Source organism: Sphaerodactylus townsendi, linkage group LG14 (assembly GCF_021028975.2).
Source record: "Sphaerodactylus townsendi isolate TG3544 linkage group LG14, MPM_Stown_v2.3, whole genome shotgun sequence".
Lineage (NCBI taxonomy): Eukaryota > Metazoa > Chordata > Lepidosauria > Squamata > Sphaerodactylidae > Sphaerodactylus > Sphaerodactylus townsendi.
In genome coordinates this window covers 7,484,500-7,503,929 of record NC_059438.1, presented here as the reverse complement: position 1 = coordinate 7,503,929, position 19,430 = coordinate 7,484,500, and the positions used below count along the sequence as shown (strand labels likewise).

Sequence of the window (19,430 nt, the reverse complement as noted above, 5' to 3'; positions counted from 1 at the left end):
AAGGGCCACTAATGTTGGAGGAAGCATCCCTAGAGGAAGGATTTAAATGTAAGTAGAAGGTAAAAATGTTTTAACATATAAATAAACCTTGTTCAGAGAAGTGATTGAATATGGGTAGAATTTGGAACATTTACACAATCTGATAAGTGAATACTACATACATTAAAATACAACATGAGTTTGGGACTGTACAGTCATTTCAAATTTTCTTTCAGACGTGTACACAACCCTTTTGGGAGGACATTAAATGCTGTGGTGGGTAACCGGATCTCAGTTTGAGTTGCAGGGGCCAACTGGATCTTAGTTTGGTCCAAAATCTGCCTATTTTTACAGGAAGGGGAAAATAAGTCCCAGTACCCAGGACATCACATCCACATTTAAGCACTCTGGTGTCTTTGGGCTCACCTGCTCCATGTCATAGGGTTGTTGTGGGAGGGGAGCCATTCCCAACACCCTTAATTTCTTGGAGATAGGTGAAATAAATATCAAATAAAGTAGGCACACACCGACAATTATCTATACCTTAATTCTCTAAAATAGTTGCCAGCATAAAAAAAAAAAGCGGCAGAACTGACCAAAACACAGAATGCAAATTTCAAGTAAATGCAAAACGAGGAAGCAGAATTGCTGCATGTCAGGTTTTTGGGTTGTGGGAACCCTTATCGCTGAATGGGTGGGTGTGCTCTACCGTCAAGCTAGAGAAGAAGTCGTCATTCGGTGGCAGAGCACATTCTTTGAATGCAAACATTTCTAGTTTCATCTCCGCTATCTTTGGATAAAAGAGTGGGACAGCCCAATCCTGGGAGTGGGCGAGGGGTCAGATGCGTGGAGGCCAGGCATGGCACAGCCTTGCCACCTCCACAGAAGTCTGTGGTACTGAGCCCAGCAAGAACTGAGACAAACCTTTGCTGGCGGTCGTGAGAAGTTTCTATGAAATCCAGTGGTCTGCACCATCCTTTTTGATGGTGTAAGTCCATTCCAGCAAAAGAGGGCATTCCCTGGCTGAAAGGGTTAGAAAGTTGTCTAAAGTTGGCTCCGCCCCCATTAACACCTCTCTTTTGCGCTGGTGTGGGCTCCTGCACTGGAGGAGTGCTGGGGCTGCAGCTGTCTTGGCACCTGGGTGTTGTGTAGCCACGTTGCTCCCTAGCACTGGCACAGGTGCTCCTGCACTTGTGCAGCTGCCTTGGCACCTGGGTGTTGTGTAGCCACGTTGCTCCCTAGCACTGGCACAGGTGCTCCTGCACTTGTGTAGATGCTACTTAAGCCAGCATATGGTGGTATCTACACTGGCACAGGTGCCCTGCCATTCCCAGAGTCCTTTAGTTCCCCCAGGATTGCACTGCTTCCCATTAGAAAAGAACCAGCTGGCTCAATGGTCTGACAAAGAATAAAACAACTTCCTATGTTCCTATGGCACCTTAACAATAACCTGGAACTGGCCCTTCATTGTCTTCTAAATGGTGCTGTCCTCAGTCAGAGACAGGTGATCAGTGCTGGGAAAATGACTTCTATGCACTGATCCCACCAGGAAGAAACCTGGACTAGACCTTGGCATACTGACTGTGTAGGTAACAGGATTCTTTTCAAATGGTGGAAGCATTTCCTACAACCTGCCAATCTGAAGTGGAATAGCTCGGCAGAAACAATACCAAAGGACTGGGGGGATTTTCTGTTTTGGTTGTGTGCATGCTCCTCTTCCTCTTCCTCCTCCTCCTCCTCCCCCTCATCATCATCACCACCACCACCACCACCACCACCACCACCACCACATGATCCAATCTTCCTTCTCTGTGGCCAGAACCTGTGAATGTTCCGTGAAATCATAGCTGTTTGGCCAATGCCTGAGGCCACACTAGATGACAGGTAAGCAGAAAACCAGGCTTTATTCTAATTTGTCAAGGGAAGATACCTCTCAAGTAGTGCTGGATAAATCTTATGTTGAACCACATTCTGGGCCTCAACATACTTTGATCCATTTGCCACTGATCCTCGGGTCTTAGATTGCTGTGCATCTAGGTTCTTGTTCAGTGAAGGCGAAGACATCACATACCTGTGTATTCAGGGAAGCAGATAGTCAGAGGTGATTTCTTGATCTTCTCACCAAACAGGTCTTTCTTGTTGAGGAAGAGAATGATGGAGGTATCGATGAAGAATTTGTTGTTACAGATGGAGTCGAAGAGCATTAGAGACTCATGCATGCGGTTCTATGGCAGAGCACATATTGGAAAAGAAAAAGACAGGGACAGACACAGGACAAGAGAAAGAGGGAGGGAGAGAGAGAAAGTTAGGCTTAAGGAAAGAGAATTGTTACCGAATGAGCAACTGGGAAATGGTTGAAGAACCATGGCAGCAAAAAACTAGAACAGTTGTAGGTCAATAAGGCAGTTAAGGTAAGAAAGTAAACAGTATATTTTTTCCTCAGCACCTTTTTAAATCACAATTATCTTATAACCATGTTTATAGTCCTTTTCCCTCAGTAGTTTGAATGTTTGTGCCACCATAGCAGCTCAGTCACAATTCTCTGCCACCTCACTATACAGCATATCTAGACCAGGCCTGAGACTCCCTTCGTTCCTAGCAGGGTGCCTTCCTGTTGTCCTTTGGGCAATCGATATTGGTAGCCAGTCACCATGCCATTTCTTCCCAATGAGGTAAAGACAGACCTTTGTTACTTAAAACAATACTGAAAGTCTTCCGCTGCATGGAAGAAAGCAACTGCTTTCCACAGATTCGTCTTATAGCTGTCATAAAGCCAAGGTTTTCTGTCTTTCAAGGGGACATGGTTTTCACTACACACATGTGTCTAAGTCAGGGCTGGACCCAATAAATGGATTTGGCTTCTTGGTTCATTGAGCAGTTGGGCCTGGAAACTTCTCTGCTGTGTCTCAATTAAACATCCCTTCATTCATTTGAAGGGCTCTTTGCAACCTATCGGTTTTTAACATTCACTCCATTAAACACATTGCCAGACCAGGGGGCAGGTGAGGGGGAAAAGAAATGAGACTCAGTTGCTGGGAAATGGCTGCCAAGAAGCTGTATAACACCATTAAATGGGGCCCTTCCACCTTTCTGCTTCATTTGAGTTTCATCACATGAAGTGGCTGGTTTAATATTATGTATGAACAATTTTATATAAAAGTTATTAGAGGGAAACAGAACAGGGAAAGCAGTTGGAGGAAAGACAGATTGGACTACACTCTGGAAACTTCCCAGCAAAGGGGACATCTTCTTTAGAAAAATGAATGCGTGCAGAGGATGAAAGGCAAAACCTAAGGCAAGTCTGTACGATCAACATTGCTGCGCTAGAGCCGGGGTGTCAAACTCATGGCCCTCCAGATGTTCATGAACTACAATTCCCATCAGTCCTTCCCAACATGAGCATTGGCTATGCTGGCAAGGGCTGATGGGAATTATAGTTCATGGACATCTGGAGGGCCGCGAGTTTGAAATCTGTGGGCTAGACCCTCAACTTGTTCTGTTTCCAATTTACAGGCAGGGTGTGGAGCAAACCTTTCTGTCTGTCCCCAGCATCTGTTGTACCAGAGGTATACTTTTCTGAATCCAGAAGTTCAGATTTTTGCCATCTTGGATAATAGCCACTGCTTCAGGCATCAGACACCTGAATCAAATTCTTTTTTTTCTTTTGTAAAACTATTTAAGACACTAACTGTTATCAAACCTGAAAATGAATTATATGTTGCCTGGAAAAGAACCTTTTGTTCACTCTGAGGATTTTTTTTCAACAGGGCAGTATCACAGCAAGGTGAATTGTCTCTGCTAACCCTTTCCTTATTTTTCATTCTTAAAAATGGATCCCATAAAGGCACCATTTATTCCCGACAGAAGGCACCATTTATTCCCGACAGAAGGCACCATTTATTCCCGACAGAAAGTTCTCAGCTTAGGGCCGGAGAAGGTTTGGAAGAAGACAATCAAACAAAACCAAAACTCCATCCAGAGCAGAATCAGAAAATGTCACTCCGCAATTTTACATTCTTGGAGGTATGCTTCATTAAAACAGTGTCCCCATATGAAGCATTTAATAGCAAAACCACATTTCAGAGGATCCTCTGAAGACGCGAGCCACAGATGAAGACGAAACATCAGGAGAAAATGCTACTAGAACACGGCCATACAGCCCGGAAACCACACAACACTCCAGACTCTGTTTGGTTTTAGCTGGAAATGATCACGGCAGATGCCACTTTGAAATTTTGCAAATTTGTGAAAAGGGAGGAGGTGGGAAGAAATGACAAATATTCATTATATTTTTCTGCCTCAGAGCACAGCATTTCTTTGACCCATGATAATGCAATGTATTTTGATGAGCATTTTGAGGCAGGTAACAATAACGTGTGCAATCCTGATTCTGTGGAATAGCTACCTGTAACAGCTAGTCAATGCATGCCAGTTGCTGCAGACATAATGCTTTCAGGGCTGGTTCTAGATTTTGGAGGGTCCTGGGTAGAGAATTCCCAGGGGCCTCTCTTTATGTCCACTTGCCCATGTGTGTCACTAACAGCCAATGAATCCTTCCCCTTCACTGCTCACAAGTCCTCCAATTGACCATGCTCATGGCTATTGGAACTGCCCACTGGGCAGCGTGTACAGCTGGGTGTATGGGTGGCAGGGCAGTCACAAGTGAGCAGGCAGGAAAAAGGCACATTGTGTGGGGGAGGCGGTGGTTGGCCTGCCGGAAGACCTGGGCCTTTGGAGCTGCCCCACCTGCAGGTATGCAGACAACAGACCTGCTTGCGCACACACGTGCACCCTCTTCTCATGATCATCCATGTAGAAATGAATGTACGGAAAGAGGAGCAAAGTTGGGCCTGCTGGACATGCCCTTGAATTAACTGAAACCTGTGATCAGAGTCTACGCAAGCATATTCCAATGAACACATGGTCAGGAGGCAGATTAGAAAAAGGCGGGGTATAAATGTAATGTAATAAAATAAACAAACAAACAAACAGGTCTCCTTTACGAGTTCAATTTCAACATTGGTGCAGGTGTGAAAAGAGCCACTTGTCCAATTACGCGCGCGTGAAATACAAACTCACAGACGTTTCCTGCTGATTCTACGTGCCTCTGCTTGCTTTACTCCCCAAAGAATGCAGCTTTTAATAGTGATGACTAAAAGTCTTGGCTTGACTTGTGAACACATGCTTGTGAAATCACAATTGCAGAAGGAAGCCACCTGTGAATATTTCTTTAGCCAGTTGGCTGGAGGGCCATCCTTCCTCTCTTGTACAACAACAGCCACAACAACAACCCGGTTTACTGCGGCACATAGCCAGGATTAGAAACACAATAAATATCACGTACACAAGCGTAAATCCTAAATCATAGAACAAAAACAAATTGGTCAATAAAAGTCGCTTTAAAACGTCAACCCACTTTAAAAACATTCCTAAAAAGAAAGAAAATTACTACTTATTTCCAATATTTAGGGTCTGACGAACTCTGTATGTTACTAAACAGAACTTAGGGACTTAGCTGGTTAGTCGGGAATTCCCATCTGAGAGATTTTTTTTAACCTGAGCCTTTTCAGAGAGTCCTGGAGTTTTATTCGTGAACTACAATTAAGCCACATTATAGAAGGTGCACCAAAAACATACATGTGCAAGTTTCTATTTCCCCAGACCTGCAGGAGGAAAATCTCTCCACCCCAGGGGTCTTATTAAATCTCCCCTCCAACATTACAGAGGGTAAAGCAGAATACTTGGCTAGTGTAAAGGCTCTCCTGTGTCTAATAATTTCCAGAGCAGATAGGTAAAAAGCCAGTGGAAGAATGTATCTGCTTATTGGGCATAAAATAGATGAGTTAAAAAAGATCAGATTATTGCTTAGTATCTTCCATTTTTTGTCTTGCTTTGCTTGCTCTTTACTTAACTTGAGCAAAGCAAGGTAAGGAAACTCCAAGTCTCTCTGTTGTTTCTCCAACAACCTTTAACCACTTTGAAGAAAAAAGAAGAGTTTGGATTTTATACCCCACCTTTCTCTCCTGCAGGAGACTCAAGGCGGTTTACAAGCTCCTTCCTCTCCCCACAACGGATACCTTGTGAGGTAGGTGGGGCTGAAAGAGTTCTGAGGGAACTGTGACTAGCCCAAGGTCACCCAGCAGAAATGTAGGAGTGCAGAAACACATCTGGTTCATCAGATAAGCTTCTGCCACTCAGGTGGAGGAGTGGGGAATCAAAGCCGGTTCTCCAGATAAGAATCCACCTGCTCTTAACCACTAGACCATGCTGGCTCTCAAAGCTGTTGTAGAGAACTAAAAGTAACAGACCTTGGGGGTTAAATTTATCTTCAGCCATAGATTGAGAGATGAGAGGCAAACCCTCGCTTCAGCTTTCAACATCCCTGTCTCAAGACATTCTGACAAGTTTGATACCCATTTGGGGATCTGAACAGTGACTCTAAGGAACTTTTCAAGTGGCATGAAACAAGAGGCCAATGGTCCAAAATGTGATCCACACAACAGCTGAACTAAAGTTTTGTCTTAAATAGTTTTGTATTGGCAGGGACATAATGACCCTCCATAATGTGAAGAAATGTAATATTATGAGCTGATCTTTCTCCCAAATGAGTAGCTTTAGATCCCAAGGCCTGTAAGACCCTTCCTAAATACTGTAAATATATTTACCTGCTTTACCTTTTGACTGTTGATGCTCCACACCCTAGTCTTTGGATATCTGCCACGTGCCATCACCTTATTTCGTGATATTGTTAATATTTATTTTTTAACAGTAGAGAGTCAGCCTAGCAAGAACTCTTCTCAGACCAACAAGGGTTCTATCTAGACGATAAAATGGCACTGTTGGCATAGAGCAGCATAGAAATATGCCAATGGGGCAATTTAGGCAGATGTAAATCAGCGGCACATAGGCAATTTACCATGCTATTAATATTGTAGGTAAAAAGCATTGGAGCTAGAAGGCATCCCTGTCTGGTTCCTTTATAAGTATTAATTTTGTCTGACGAGTGTCCCTTTCTGCTGCATCTTACTGTCAATGCAACTTGGACATGGAGAATGCAAATGAGAAAGAAGAGCCTTTTAGTGATAGAAGACGCTTCTAATTTATCGAATAAAAGAGATCCAGAGACAGAATCAATGCTGCCTGAAGATCGACAAATGCAGCATATAATGAATATCTATTATGTATCCAGACGGATTTCCCAGGACGGAAGACAGATGGTTAATAGTGATCCTTTCGGAAGGCTTCCTGGGACAGGAACGCTCAATAAAATGTCTCACACACTAGAAAAGAGCTGGCACTTTATTAACATTTGGTAACTAATAAATATATTACGGACAGCCAATAAATTATTACAATAAGAATTAAAAGACGTATTAAATCGATGGGCAATCATTCACACTCCATATGAAAAAGGCAGTTTGTACAGTTCAAATCCATTGAACGTGCAAAGAAAAAGAAAACAGCGCTTGGAGTTAAGTGGCAAAGAAAAAGGAGATTTTTTTTTTTGATGAGCCTTCGGAGTTGCAGTGTGCGTGTTTGTGCGTGACTGCCTGAGTAGACGGTGAGAAAAGAAAGGGTAAAAAGAGTGGGAAACGGATGGAAAGCAGAGAAAAGACTGGTGGTGAGCATACTGTTCTAAAGAACGTGGTGCATTGTTAAGTTGAGGACAAAGAGAAAATGGCTGGCTAGATGAAGTTGGTGATGGGCACATGCACGTACAGAAGTTGGAGACATGCCTGTACAGAAGTAGATTTCTGTATGCATTTCTGGGTGAACTTGGCATGGCAACAGATGCTTTATATGTGCTTCCTCCTCTGATCCAACTTTATGTATGTTGCCTGTAGCTTTTTTCAGACATTGCAATGCTGTGCGTTGGGAGACCACCACCAACATGGACGCACTCCCCATGACCTTCCTGGTATATGCGACCACCATGTTGTGTGAACTAAGGCAACAGACATATTTACCATGGATGTACAACCTCGATACATATGTACATGACTCTTGAAAAATGGAGTGATCAGTTCACATGTGCTGGAGCGGTTCACACATGGTAAATGCGCCTACTGCATCTGTTCAGACAACACAGTGACAGGGTATATATGAGGAGAATCTGTGCGGAATTGTTAAGCTCACAGTGTGCATAACCTGAAAAGGACTCAGGTCGGAGGCAACTGAGGCCCTCGGCTCTTTGGGACGGAGAAGAAGAAGAGGCAGATTTAGTCCTCCCTCAGCTCCATCAAAGAAGTAATTGGCACAGTGTTAACTTTCTCACGGGGCTGCCCCAGTGGACAGTTAAATCCAGGCTGTTAGATTTAACCTTTACCCAAAGGACATCTCCAAGGGGTTATGTCTAAAGGGCAGCTGGGGAATATACCGGTATGTATATTTTCACAAGGAACCCATGATAGATTAGTGTAAAAATAGCAGCCACTACAAAAAAAGTCAATTTGAATTTTCCAGGTTCAGTGGGCCACATATGGCAACTCAGAGGGCCAAAGGTAGATCCTTAAGCAGAAGAGGTGTTTGCACATGATGGTGTGAAGCACTGCTATGGCACACTTCAGACGCACAATCTCATGCTTCTTTCTGGTAACGCAATAACTGCACAAAGAAAACTGGTATTCTTGTTTTTTAAGATTCATGCAAGGGGCAGCATGAGAGAGAAAATAGGTGTTTTTCTAAGGGGACCTAAGAAGTTAATAGCTGAAAAAGAGTTCGGATTTATATCCGCCCTGTCTCTCCTGTAAGGAGATTCAAAGGAGCTTACAATCTCCTTTCCCTCCCCCCCCACAACAAACACCCTGTGAGGTAGGTGGGCTGAGAGAGCTCCACAAACTGTAACTAGCCCAAGATCACCCAGCTGGCATGTGTTGGAGTGCACAAGCTAATCTGGTTCACTAGATAACCCTCCACAGCTCAAGTGGCAGAGTGGGGAATCAAGCCCGGTTCTCCAGATTAGAGTGCACCTGCTCTTAACCACTACACCATGCTGGCTCTGAGCTGATGTTTGAACTGGGGACTCTGCTATTTGCGTTGAACTGTATTGCAAACAGCACCAACCTTTCAGACATGACGTCTGGAGAAGATTCTCATGACTTTTATTAGGCCCTCAGTTGCATGTTCTTCGATCTTTGGCTTAGTGGTTTTTCATGCTGCTTGTTTGAAATATTTTAATGATGCCATATTTTAGCACACAGGGCTGAATCCCACTTGCAGAGACACTTTCCTCCATCAGAAAGAGCCTTCCCTGATCCGAGAATCTCAAAAAAGCCCCCCCCCCCCCATTATTTTTTGAAGCAGAAGAGAAAACAGAACAATATTATTCTTGATTATTCAGATGAATCAGCCTAGCATGGAAAGGATGACATTCATACAGTGACAGCATAAAATCTCTATGGTGGAAAAAGCCGTCAAATCACAGCCAATTTATGGTAACAGCCAAGAAAAAAGGCGAGCCAGAGTTCTATTGCCTGCCTCTGTGTAGCAGCCCTCGACTTCCTTGGGGGTACTAACCAGGGCCAACCCTGCTTAGCTTCCAAGATCTAACAAGATTGGTCTAGCCAGGGCCATCCAGGTCAAGGAACAAAATTCCTGTAAATGCCCTGTTATTAAAACTAAGCCGAAAATTCGCCAACGAACTCTTTCCAGCTTGAAATGAGAGATATTGGGATATCCCTGTGAAAAGATACACAAAATTATCCTTTTCCTGCCCACCTATTTAACACTTCCCACCATTTTTTTCATAGTCTTGATGGCAGCAACTCCCTCTGTGGCTGAAGGGCACTCCCCACCCACTGTTTTTAAATGAAAAGATCTCGGGATGGAGGGGGCGGGGGGGAAGCAGCAGCGGCTACTCCTGTCCAAAGCAAGATCTCCTGTGATGGCACATGAGGCACCTTCTTTGGTCATTTAGGAAAAAAATAGTATTATATGTAGGTTGCAAATGGGGCGATGAAAGGTGGGGAGGAGAGAATTTTGGTTCTGCTCCCATTACTACAATTTGCCATTGCAAGGGAAAACCAAACAATAATTTAGGGTGGGTTACCCCAATGTCTTCCACTCCAGAAACATAATTAAAAATATACCTGGTGTGTGTGTGTGTGTGTGTGTGTGTGTGTGTGTGTGTCTGTAACACCAACTGCCCCTGTGTGTGCGTGCGTGCGTGCGTGCGTGCGTGTGTGTGTGTGTGTGTGTGTGTGCGTGTGTGTAAAATGTGATTTGCAACTCTCTGGAGTAAATTGCAGGGTTCCAACAAAAGACAGCAATGAATGCAATCAGAGGGCTAAACTTACAGTGTAGCTAGCCATCTTTTTTCCTGGAGCATGTCGGCTGCTCCAGATACTAGGGCCCCTTCCACACATGCAGAATAATGCACTTTCAATCCACTTTCAATGCACTTTGCAGCTGTGTGGAATAGCAAAATCCACTTGCATGCTCTTCCTCTGCACTAGGATTTTTAAATACTTCACCATCCCTTCTTCCTGAAACTTTCTGAGCATCTCAGAAGCTTTTGTGTGCATGCAAAACTTTGTGCTTATCTGGGGGGGGGCACTTTGTGCTTTCTGATGTCAGGTATAAAACAACAAACATTTGCTAAGGCTAGAAAGGTAAGAGGTCACCAGGGCACTAACTCTAACCTTCTGATTGCTATTCTAAGAGTTTCTGGCTGAGGATGTTCTCTGTATAACCATAAGGGGCTTTTTCGTGGCAGGAAGATGGTATAGTAAAACAGTTTCTGTCTGTCATATTTACACCCACCCATACTAGAGTAGTCCCACTGGTCCTTTCACCCGTTCTGTCAGAGGTAGGGCTGCCAGCCCTTGTTTGGCAACTCCAGGGTGACTGGTGGGGGTGGGACTTGCCCAAATGGCAATCTTTCACTATGTTGACATCACTTCTGCTTACACAGCTGGACATGACGTCATGGCATTGGAAGATTTCCCTTTCTCAGCCCTCTTTCCTCACCCTGCTGGTCCACTAAGCAGCAGCTGGGGAAACATGAGTGCTGCAGGGATTCTCCTGTTGGGGGTGGGCAAATGGCAACCCTAGCAGCCTGCAGGCATGTTTGGACATGCACAGAAAAATACTCCAGTTGGGATCCTTGGAGCATTTCCCTGTGTCTCTCTGCTTCACACTGGACAGGGTTTTTTTTGCTGTTAAAGCTTGCCTGTTGTGCAAAATATGACTTGGTCCCAGTATCCAACTATTCATCAAGCCAAAGTTGTGCTATTATAACATCAGCAGAGGGAGCTAGCGGGACACATTTGCACAAGAACAGCCACAACATTGCTTTCTGCAGATATGTAAAAGACCAACCATAGATTATGATTGCACAAGCAGAACTTAGTAACTGATATTGAATTTAGTTTCCTGAAAACCTCAGCTTCCTTCCTTCCTTCCTTCAAGTTTCTGATCCATATGACTATAAAATACCTGAAAGCGTACAGGCAATCCTTGCTGAACTCTCAGAAGCCAGAAAGAGAAGCAAATAAGACACTGATGTAGATCCCACCCCATCCTACCAGTCTACTGAAGTCATCCTCCAAATTAAGGAGAGCTCCCTCCAGCAGAAGAAGATTGGAGGAAGTCTCCTTATCATGCATAGGTGTCAAACTCGCACCCCTCCAGATGTTATGGACTACAGTTCCCATCAACCCCTGCCAGCATCATGCTGGCAGGGGGTGATGGGAGCTGTAGTCCATAACATCTGGAGGGCTGCGAGTTTGACACCTGTGTGTTAGAGGAAGGCTTCAAACTTTCTCATGGGAGTGGCAGCACATGAGTAGAATCCAGGCCATGCAACCTTTGAGGGAGAAACTTTAACATCCCCAGTCTTCCCACAATTAGCGAAATTGGAATAATTGTTTCAAAACTACAAACAAACAGATGTTGTGCAAAATTAGAAAGCTTGCTACTTTGTCAGTCTGACTAACCCTTTTTCTGGGTACAGAATTTGGATTGCCTTGGGACATTTTTAAAAAACATGTTCTGTAGCCCTTGCATAGGTATCAAAGGGTATCTCAATGGGAAGGAAGACGTTGGCACCAAACATACCATGCAGCTACCCCAGAAGTATTACTTTGGCACTGAATTGTTATTTATGGCCACAAAATGAATGAATGAGCACAGCAATATGACTGAGAGATCTGTCCCCATTTCTTGCCTCACAGAATGGTAATAGAAAAATGTTGATGATTCGGCACTATCTGTAGAGTCTGAAAATTCACTTTCCCCCCCTCTCTCCATGGCATGGAGGTACAAGTGTAATAAGGTTATCTTTCTTTGTAAAAAGAGCAATGTATTGTTGAGCTGTCATGAAATGCAAAGAACAGCAGATGAAAGAAGAGAGTCCTAAAACTCTACAGATCTTTCTCCACCAACTATATAAAACAACATTCATTTACTGGGGCCTGCCAGCTCAGATTGACTAGGAGCCCCTCATGAGTATGCACTGAAGAGGCAGGGAAATATCTACTCACTATTCTTGGACTTGATGTAAATGCTGCAGAGGTTAAAGACTGCCAGAAATAAATAGTTGGTAAGGTACAGGATTCTGTGTCGTAATCACAGCCACATCTACATGTCACTTTCAAGTATTCAAAACTTTCATGTGTATTATCTCAGTTACCTTACAACATCCCTGTAAGGTAGATTTTGTACTGAGGGTGGTGGTGATGACTAAGACTAAGAGGCCTGCCCCAGGCCAACTTGTGATTCTATTGCAGGGGTGAGATCTGATTGGAGAATTTCTGGGTAGCTTACATGCATCCTTTAAATTATTCTGTGCTTTTGCCTTGCCTTCCCTCTAAGGTTCAGGGTGGCACATATAATTCTTCTTGCTCCATTTTTACTTCTCACAACAACCCTGAGAGGTAGGTGAGGATGAGAGAAAGGGACTGGCCCAAGGTCACACTGTGAACATCAAGGTAGAGTGAGGATTTGAACCCAGATCTCCCAGAGACTGGTCCGATACACTAACCATGCACCACACTGTCTCTCTGTAACACCAACTGCCCCTCCTTTCCATACAATTCATCTTAACCCCAGAATGTTAATTTTTATCTGTCTCACTTGCACCTCCCTTCAACATGTCCCTCTTTCCCTTCTTAAATAGTTCTTCACATATTTCCACACAGTAAATGCACGCTGGCCTCCTGTTTTTTGCATATAGTCCCGAATCCTCAAACATTCCCTCGAGATTGCTTTCGTCATGCAACTAACACATTTTCCAATGCATCCATAACAAATAAACCCACTGCAAAGTTAAAAGCTGCGGGGTAAGCAATACATACATAAAGAACCAATGTTTTGCACTTGAGAAAATAGAACATTTCCTAAAAAGCTCAAGCGATATTGTAGTCCTGGGGATTTTCTTTAAACAGGGTTTTTTAAAAAAATGGGTGAGCAAAATTTGATCCTCTTTCCAATTTACTACAAGCAATTGACTATCATGTCTATGAAAACCCACATGCGTTGTTCAGTGGTAGATTCAGGGCTTTTCAATACTATTTGCTGCGACAGAATTACAGCATTCCCTGGGAGGATAGAGTGTTTAAATCTACAGAACAAAATTTGAGACCAGTAGTTCCTTAGAGACCAACAAAAATGTTGAGGATATAAACTTTTGTGAGCTTTCACTAATAAACTGAGCTTTGATTCACAAAACTTTATATCCATAACATTTTTGTTGGTCTCTAAGGTGCTATTAAACTTTGTTCTGCTACTACAGTGTCATACTGTTGCCAACCTGAAACTTCAACTTTGTAGCGTGACAAGTCATACTAAGGTCTTGTTCATTTTGGGAGTACTTCTGGTTTGAATATACATTGTTCCTTCCTTCCTTCCTTCCTTCCTTCCTTCCTTCCTTCCTTCCTTCCTTCCTTCCTTCCTTCCTTCCTTCCTTCCTTCCTTCCTTCCTTCCTTCCTTCCTTCCTTCCTTCCTTCCTTCCTTCCTTCCTTCCTTCCTTCCTTCCTTCCTTCCTTCCTTCCTTCCTTCCTTCCTTCAACCAAGTAGTCATGAACAGTCACTAAGACATTATGGCCATTTATGCACTTGTGGTTTGAACAGTCCCTTTGGGTCAGTGAACAGTCCCACAGGGTCAAATTCTTGATTGTGCACGCCATTTTCCCACTCCCAAACTCACTGCACCAAAGATCAGGAATCCCTACAGTTTCCAAAAACAAGTAAAGTGTGACTTTCCCCCTGTCTTCGCAGGGCAAGCAAAGGCCATACAATACTCTCCTCCACACCTCCCACTGCTTACCCAACAGCTCTCCTGGCCATACTGTTCTTTTTATTTTCATGCTGCTGGTCTACTGATAATTCATTAGATCAGTGAAATTGACATGGTCTATTGAAGTATCAATGGACCAAAGACGGAACCTCCCCCCAAAGGGGGCAGCCAGCCTTCCCAGAGGGAGGTTGCATGGAAAGGAAAGGAAGTGGCAGGCAAGCAAAATGGCGGACCAGTTCAAGACTCTCAAAGCAAGAGACTTCCTTTTTAAATGGAAACCAGTGGGAAAATCCCACTGTGAAGCACACAGCTGCATTGAAGCAGTAAGTGTATAAATGGCTGGTGTATAAGCAATTGATGGAAAACTGCCCATTCTCTACACATACATGCCATGTGTGTCCAGTCATAGCAAATGCACAATCTCCTAAAGTCCCATTCACTCATCTTTTCTATTTGTATGAAGAACAGTGAGTATGTTTTTTTCCTCTATGCACCTAATTTGTGCAATGGTCCTATTTATGCAATTCTTCCACAGGATTGCCTATGTGGGCATCCATGTAGAAGGATTACATCCCACAATTATTTTAGGTGCATGACAGAGTGCATCTTCACTATGGGAATGGATTGATGCCTGGGTACAGAGTCTGAACTGGGTCTAGGAACAGAATCAAGTACATAATCTGCAAATGGAGCACACATACACACACACACTCTCCAGAAGAATGAGAATTCCACATCTGAACTAATCTGTGGTGGAAAGGTGAACAACTTAAAATGTGTATCAGGAGACAAGCACTGTTGACAATGGACAGCCAAGAAAAAGCAACCAAAGAATGAGAGCCTAAAATCACTGAAGAAAGATGTGCAAAGAATCACACAGAAAAAAAATTGCTACGTAAATATCTCAAGCAATGATTAAACCTATTGAAACTTGAGGTAAAAACTGTTACCAGTAACGTAAATTCATTAGGTCAGCAGGGTTTCAAACTTTTGGCCTTCGTTTCTCTGAATCCCTGTGTGTCAGAGAGGATTCGGGAGCACATTCTAAGGCACCCAGTCTGACTTGGCCTCATCATCACCACATGTGAACTGAGTATTTTTTTGAGAAACAGCCATCTTTCTGCTTTACTGTGCTTCCCCATCTCTATATGTGAGGGACCTTTGTCCACCATTCCTGATCTTCTCATTGAGGACCTTCTGAAAAGCTTCTAAAGAAGCCAAGGGTGCCCCAGAAGGCAGTTTAAAAACCACTGCATTAGGTTATTCCAAGATACTTAGTAATATCTTCTATAACAGGGGTAGGGAACCTGCGGCTCTCCATATGTTCAGGAACTACAATTCCCATCAGCCTCTATCAGCATGGCCAATTGGCCATGCTGGTAGGGGCTGATGGGAATTGTAGTTCCTGAACATATGGAGAGCCGCAGGTTCCCTACCACTGTTCTATAACCAGTTCCTATTATGAGACACTGACAAGCATCAGTTACAGTACTGTAATTAAAAAAAATAGTCCTCAGATTTCAAATTAAGCCATGATATTGTCGACTATACTACCCATCTAACTTTAGGGGTAGAAAGTAGAGTCAGACTGTCTCCAAACTAAGCATCTTTAATGAGAAACTGGTTAAATTGGTGAGAAAAATGGACTGCTCACCATACACTAGAGTTGCCAGTCCCCTGTTGGGGGGAACAGAACCCCCAGCCCCTACCTCTTGTTTCCAGCCACTGCTTGGAGTAGCATCAGGAGAAAATGTCTTAAAAATGGCGACTGGGCTAATGGATGACTTCACTTCCAGGGAAAACATGAAGTGCTTTACACCTCTTTCAGAACCACTGGAATATGGTAAAACCAAAGAGTTTTCAATGACTCCTAGAGATGGCTGACATCAGTTCTGAGAAAAGGCTGGAAGAGATATCAGTGCTCTCTAAAAGCCACCAAAACTCTGTTGCTTTACTATAGATTTTCAATAGGTTCCTAGAGAGGCACGATGCGACTTCAGCATTTTCCCTGGAAGTGATGTCACATTGTTTGCCCTCCCCCACTTTCTGCTGGTTGCCAGGCCATGTCTGGTAACTTTATCATAATCTTATATGGGGTTTTTAAAGCTTTAAGATGTAATAACCCAGATTTATTAATTTTTGGTATCAACATGACATGTCAATCTTATACCAAAAACATGAATCAATCTAGATTTCTTTACATATTTATGCAGGGTTCCGATTCTTTTGTGTAAGCTTCAATACTGATACCCATCCCAAAAGTGGGATGGTAGGGGAAATAAAAGAATGTTAAAAGCAAGGAAAAGAGAATGGGAAAATGGTGTCAAATTTTCTGTCAAGAGTTGGGCAGGAAATAATTTTTCCATTTCATTTTGCTAGAAATTATGGGCAACTTTCCCCTTCCACACACACTCACACAGAGAGATCCCCAATGCTGTTGAGCCCTTGGGCACTTTTGGAATGTTGAAAAAGGGTTGTGGCCACCACCACAAAATGGATGCTATGGGAAGTATGAACAATCATAAGATGGCTGCCATGGGAGCAATCAGAAAATGACTGGAAATTCCAAGTCTAACCTCCTTCTATAACAGGGCAATTGTTTCTTCCTTCCTGGACACTCCCTTCACATCCAAGGTGCTGCCTCCTTGAGTCTTCTGAAATTTATATTGCTCTAATAAAAGTGAAGGAAAGCCAAGACTGATTCTTTGGTCTGGGGAAGAGGTGGGTTTGGGAAGAAGTAAGTGGGCAACATCAGTGGGTCCCATGGTACCCATGGATGCTATGCTGGGAATAATTGTGGTAAAATATATTTATTCATTCAACTTCTAATCCACCTTTTCCTGACCAAACTGGACGCATGATGGCTCACAACGATTTCCAACTACAGTTGAAAATTATATAATTTACAATTTAAGATCCTCAGTATTTATTAAAATTCCGGTGGCAGCCTTAACTACATAAAAGTAATGGGAGCCAGTCAAGAGAGGAAAAATATGGTAAGAGAAACAGCAGGGTATCTTCAACAGGAAAAGGATGGGAAATAAAAGTAGGCAGATAAAGGTAAAAGGGGAGGGTAGAAGGAAAGGAAACGGGAGAGGCCAGATAAGATGAAAAATGTTGTTGTCCTCAACTGTAGGCCTGGTGGAACATCTTAAGTCTTACAGACCCTGCAGAATTGCATCAAATCCCGCTGAGCTCACTTGAGAGAGAGTTCCACCAGGCTGAAGCCAGAAAGGAGAAGGTTCTGGCTGTGCTTGAGGACAGTCTGTGGTAATACATTTGCCCTCACAATGCTATTTTTACCACATTAATACTGAAACGGGAACTGTGAATTATGGTAACTTTTCTGTTTCAACTAAAAGCTGTATGAATGGGTCTAAATGCGTAGGATGCAAAGTATGTCAGAGAAATAAAAATGAGACCATTGGCCGAAAAGGCAGGTGGCATTCCAGGCGGAGAAGGATGGGAAAAGAAGAAAGGAAGAGAGGGCCTTAGTACAGTCCACATCCACGCAAATTGTTGGCAATGATAACATCAGTTACAGCATCAAAGACAAACTGAATGTTGTTGGTGTCGGTGGCGCAGGTGATGTGCGTATAGATCTCCTTGTCAGATGACTTGTTCTTGCTCTCGTATTGAGACTGAATGTAAGTCACAGCTTCAGTGAAAGAACCAGGGCCTGCAAGAAAGAAACATGAAGCCAAGAGAAAGTCTATTTTGATACACAAAGAAGCCCCACCCATCTGAATGGATGCCCCTTCTCTCCCCAGATTTACTCCTCACTACCGTGTTTCCCCAAAAATAAGACAGTCTTATATTAACTTTTGCTCCCAAAGATGTGCTATGTCTTATTTTCAGGGGATGTCTTATTTTTCTGTGTTCTGTTCATCGGCCTGCTTCCAAACAAAACCTTTGCTATGTCTTACTTTCGGGGGATGCCTTATATTTCGCATTTCAGCAAAACATCTACATTTTATTTTCAGGGGATGTCTTATATTCAGGGAAACAGGGTAGCGCAAGAATCAAAGTGGAGCGCTTGCAGAATCACAGTTTGGGTTTCTTCAAATTATCTGCATTATGAGATCCTAAGTCAGCTCTGCCATGACAAAACTCCAAGCTAAATGAGATGTACATACAATTAATAATACTGATGTATTTCTGAATGTCAGTAATACTAGTATCTATATAAGTATTTATATACTCTTATACTAGTATTTATATAAGGCACAAATAGCTGGACTCACAGAGTTGAATCCAGCCAGCTCTAAAGCAGATTCCGCATGGGCCAAAAACAGCAGTGTGAAAATGGTGTAAAATGGTTTTAAACGGTGTAAAAAGGTTTACACCGTTTTCACACCATTTTCACACCACTATTTTTGGCGCTTGCAGAATTCGCCTAAGTCTTTCCCAATTCCTCTCCTAACTCCAGCTACATTCCACATTACTTTAGCCTACTTGCAACCCACAATTAGGCTGAGAGAATACAGGTCCCAGTAGGTGGAACTCAAAAATGGTCACCCAGAGTAAGACGCCAAGATGGAGACAGCCAGCCCTCAGCATTCTACAACCTGCACTAGGGGGGCAACTGCAGTATAGAAGATAGGGAAAGTTTGTAGCAGGTACAGTCCAACAGCACCATCTGGTCTGTCATTTCCCTTCTTGCTTCAGGCATTACTTGACCGGGCATCAGCGCATGAGCCTCACTCCTCATAGAAATCATCCCGATCTGTCTTCAAATTGTGAAGCTGATTTCAGTTAGCATCAAGATTCAGACAATCCAGGTCACCATGGTTTGGTTTGCATCAATTTGCACCCAATAATTACCACAGGCTTCAATGAAAGACCCAAGTAAAATGTCAGCCTTTTTTATTTGACAGGTGGCAGATGTTCAGATGGTCTCAGCCTCCTTATGTCAGGAGGAAGTCATGCTGGAAGCTCTGTGGAAAGGTTGGATTGTTACCAAATAACCTGACCACCCAGACACAAAAGACAGACTCAGAGAGTCTGGTAGACAAATGGTAGACTATTTAGCTTTATTGAATTATACTTGCCGAGGCAGCCCTAAAACACCCACCTGTTCTCATTTGGGCTTGACTACACAGGAAGTGGTTTCCAGGTCTGCTCTAGGTCCTGAGGATCCAGGGCAAACCCAGAAAGGATGTCCTGCGTAGGCAAGTCCTGAGTTGCTTCCAATAAAGGCAGTGCAGAGAAGGC

At 43.3% G+C, this 19,430-nt stretch overlaps 1 protein-coding gene across 3 annotated transcripts in view; it reads right to left on the bottom strand.

The window, feature by feature from the left end:
- GNAO1 (G protein subunit alpha o1) overlaps nt 1–19,430 on the bottom strand; it is a 170,822-nt gene that overhangs the window by 3,528 nt on the left and 147,864 nt on the right. The window contains exons 8-9 of one of the 3 annotated variants that reach the window (XM_048515433.1): nt 17,775–17,895; nt 1,873–2,050 (exon numbers count right to left, since the gene is read on the bottom strand). In XM_048515433.1, the coding sequence (XP_048371390.1) occupies nt 1,888–2,050; nt 17,775–17,895 (284 nt within the window). In that variant the 3' untranslated portion in view covers nt 1,873–1,887. Of the gene's footprint in view, nt 1–1,872; nt 2,205–15,676; nt 17,896–19,430 lie in introns of those variants that run through there. The other 2 variants (XM_048515434.1, XM_048515435.1) reach the window with 2 other exon arrangements.